Source organism: Equus caballus, chromosome 20, assembly GCF_041296265.1.
Source record: "Equus caballus isolate H_3958 breed thoroughbred chromosome 20, TB-T2T, whole genome shotgun sequence".
NCBI classification, from domain to species: domain Eukaryota; kingdom Metazoa; phylum Chordata; class Mammalia; order Perissodactyla; family Equidae; genus Equus; species Equus caballus.
In genome coordinates, this window is record NC_091703.1 from 28883176 (window position 1) to 28887356 (window position 4181).

The 4181-nt window shown below is 36.4% G+C and overlaps 1 protein-coding gene across 1 annotated transcript; it reads left to right on the plus strand.

Annotated features, from left to right (window-relative positions):
- Nucleotides 1-2955: 2955 nt before the first annotated feature.
- OR2W2 (olfactory receptor family 2 subfamily W member 2) lies at nucleotides 2956-3876 on the plus strand. The gene is given in 1 exon segment (NM_001391168.1): nucleotides 2956-3876. A coding segment is annotated over 1 exon segment (921 nt).
- Nucleotides 3877-4181: the final 305 nt, after the last annotated feature.

Here is a 4181-nt window from a genome sequence, read left to right on the forward strand (position 1 = left end):
CAGTCAGGGTTTGCAGGCCTGGATCCTGGGCTCAGAAATGCTCTCCTTATCAACCGTGCAGTGGAGGCATCCCACATACAAGATAGAGAAAGAGTGACACAGATGTTAGCTCAGGGCTAATCATCCTCAAGCAAAAAAAGACCCAAAAAAACCCTACTAAAATAATACTAAAGTAATCATTGTATCTTTAGCATATAACACAGTGCTTGGCATGTAATAGGAGCTCAATAAATATTTGTTGAATGTGAAATTATTTGTCAATATAAATGTTTTTAGTAACTTTTATTTCAAGGATGATGATCTTAACTTATCTGACATAAAGCTGTTTCAACACATATACCAGCAGAGCCCTTTTTAAATCACTTAGAATATAGCTTCCAGCCCGAAGTCATCTTCTCAGGTCATCTATACAGCTATAATTAATTTAAACTGGCTAAAGTTGTTCAGCCTTTACTGACAATGCTACTAATATCTATATACAAAATGGCATGGGAAAGATTCTTTCTTGATCATGTATAACATAGACTAGTCTTTCCTGTTTATAATAGTATTAACTAATATCTATAACATGGTTTATTATGTGTGAGGCACTTTACAAACACATGTAATGATGTGTAAAGATATCAATATGTGTGACATACTGGTGTAGAGGTGGAGATGGAAACGTGGCTCCTGCACTCTCACCTGCCTCTCATAGATCTCAGTTCTACATTCAGATGGCCAGAAAAGATCACTAGTTATAGTGGGAACTAGTTACAGTAACGAGTTCAAGTGGTAATTGGTAGAGTCATAACGCTCTTTATGCACCTGGGCGAGAGGGGGCACTGAAAGCTGTAACTTCACGTCACCCTGTGAGATAATGAAATTGTCACTTCACAGGACAACACACAGAGTATTAAACCCTGTCTTCTGACTCAAACACCATATCCTGTGACGTAGAGTCCAGGAAACATCTTTATTAATTTGAGGCGCTGAGAAATGTCCCGTTCCATGACAGGTCATGAAATCATCCTTGAGTGTTTTAAACTATATGTTTTTGGCAGTGCTTTTGACACATCTAAATGAATCTAAAACTTTTACTTCTTCAATTACGTCATGCAAACAAGGGAATCTTTGGTTCTAGAAAGTACTGAAAAGATTTTGAGAATTTTCTTGTGCATAGAAAAGGTTTTATAAAGTCCATATTTATAACTTTTATTTGATCCATCAGTCTAAAATATGAAAAATTGGTTTAACTGGATTTTTTTCTTATTTGACACTTAGCACTTTCTTAGAGATAAAAAAGCATATTACTTTGTTAAAGCAACATGATACATTCTCTGTCAATGTATTAAAATTTCTAAATCATATCAATGGAATTTATATATAAACTTATATATGATATAAATGGAATTCTATCATTTATAATTTTATCATATTATTTTGTATTTTTCTATTAATATAAGTTTTATGCTTATATAGATGATTATATCTAATCATTTTGTAATCTATGTTATTTTAAAATTTGATATGATAAAGAACTATAAGTCCACCTCACAGTTATATCCGGTTAAAAAATGTAATTATGAACATCATTCATAACATGAAGAAATTGTTAACATACAATAATTTTTGAAAACTTTACATAATTATGCCTTTCATAAACTTGAAATTTTATGAAATATGTAAGCATATATTTGTAGGTGAGAAAAATAAGAACTTTATATAAAGGATAAAGTAGAAGCAGGAATCTCATCATTTACAAAAAAATTATGTGTTGTTATGGAGTTACTTGTGGAATAAAAATTATAAGGTTGTGCCTTGAATTCCAGTGAGTAAAACAAAATCAGCCTTTATTTTTGTTTTTATTGTTATGCAAAAAGTCACTTTAGAGTTCTATTAAGAGACTTTTCTATGATCTGTGACATTCTAGCTTAGTGACAAAGAAATGTTTTCCCAAATGTGAAAAGCTAATAAACGTCAAAGAATTAATCAACCTCATGACTAATAACTTCAAATTTAAACAAAATAAGATTTTTTTTGACCAAACAATTGTCAAAGATTTAGGGAAAACCATGATAGTTAGAGTGCAGCAAAATGAGTACTTCCATAATCTCTCTATCAAGACCTACAAAATATTGTAAATACTTTACAATAAAAAATATTTTGGGGGGGCCAGCCTGGTGGCGCAGCGGTTAAGTTTGCATGTTCCGATTCTCGGCTGCCCGGAGTTGGCCGGCTTGATCCCAGGTGTGGACAAGGCACCACTTGGCAAAAGCCATGCTGTGGTAGGCGTCCCATGTATAAAATAGAGGAAGATGGGCACGGATGTTAACTCAGGGCCAGTCTTCCTCAGCAAAAAGAGGAGGATTGGCAGTAGTTAGCTCAGGGCTGATCTTCCTCAAAAAAAAAAATTGTTTTTTACAAAAATAATACTGTAAATATCCTTAATGTTCAACTACAGAGAAATGTTTTGAAAAACGATAATAGCTATAGGAATATTATAGTGACACTAATGATTATTTTTTGTAGAATTTTAAAGACAAAGCAAATTCTCACAATATAAAATTAAGTGAAAGGAAATTCAGAACATACAAAATTTGTGAACACACTATGATTTAGGTTGTGTTACATTGTATATACTTATAAGAAAAGACTAAAAGGAAATAATATTGCAATAGCGGTTGTTTTCTGGGGTGTGGGTGATCTTTTCCTTTATTTTATACAGGTCTATGTTTTCCAGATAGTCTACAATGATCATTTGGGCATACAAAAAGAAATAAAAGAAGCCAATAAAAAGAGGCATTCTTCCTAAAATGTGTTATCTACATCTGGACAGACTATTAATACTTTATGTAATTCTTTTGCATGATCACTCGATATTCCCCTCGTCTCTTGATTTCTTAGCCTGCTTCATTAAGAACGTGATGTGTTGCTGTATGCTTCCCTGCAGGAGTGTAGTGATTATCCACTGCCATGAGCAACCAGAGCTGCCAGGAACAGTTCATCTTGTTGGGTTTCTCAGACAGACCGAGGCTAGAGCAGATCCTCTTTGTGTTTGTCCTCATCTTCTACCTTGTGACCTTAGTGGGCAACATTGTCATTATCTGGGTTTCCCGCCTGGACCCCTGCCTCCACACGCCCATGTACTTCTTCCTCACCAACTTGTCCTTCCTAGATCTCTGCTTTACCACCAGTTCCATCCCCCAGCTGCTTTTCAACTTAGGCAGCCCAGACAAGACCATCAGTTTCACTGGTTGCGCCATCCAGCTCTTCATGTTCCTGGGACTGGGAGGCACAGAATGTGTTCTCCTGGCAGTCATGGCTTATGACCGCTTCACTGCCATCTGCAAGCCCCTCCGCTATTCTGTCATTATGCATTCTCAGCTCTGTTGGAAGTTGGTGTCTGTGGCCTGGGGAGTCGGACTCCTCAACTCCCTGGTTATGTCTCCAGTGACGATGAAGCTGCCACGATGCGGGAGATGTAGGGTGAAACATTTTCTATGTGAGATGCCAGCTCTCATAAAAATTGCCTGTGTGGACACAGTGGCTGTGGAGAGCACTGTTTTCATCTTATCAGTAATAATTGTCCTGGTGCCCCTGTCGCTTATCCTCATCTCTTATAGTTATATTGCCCTGGCAGTGCTGAGGATCAAGTCGGCTGCAGGAAGAAGGAAGGCTTTCAACACGTGTGGGTCCCATCTTACTGTGGTCTCCTTGTTTTATGGGAATATTATCTATATGTATATGCAACCAGGAAATAATTCATCTCAGGACCAAGGGAAATTCCTTACCCTCTTCTACAACTTGGTGACCCCCATGTTGAACCCTGTCATCTATACACTGAGAAACAAGGATGTAAAGGGTGCACTGAAGAGGCTTGTGTCTAGAAAGTAAGGTGACAGTGACTTTTCCTAAAGTCGCATCTTTTACTTACTTAATAGAAATAAATAATTCTTAAAGTGAAAATTTAAGATTCATTCAAATATTCCTACCTACTCAATAAAAATCTCCAGGGATGGAGTTTGGGAATATGTACTATGAAGCCCCAAATATGATGCTGATGATTAGCTGAGTTATAGGTAAATTTTAACTTGCATGATATCTTATATCTGACACTTCCAATCATCTTTTCTCCTCCTTTCCAAGTTCGCCACATCTAATTAAAATCCATCAAAACCGTGAATGAATCTTTCAGTATT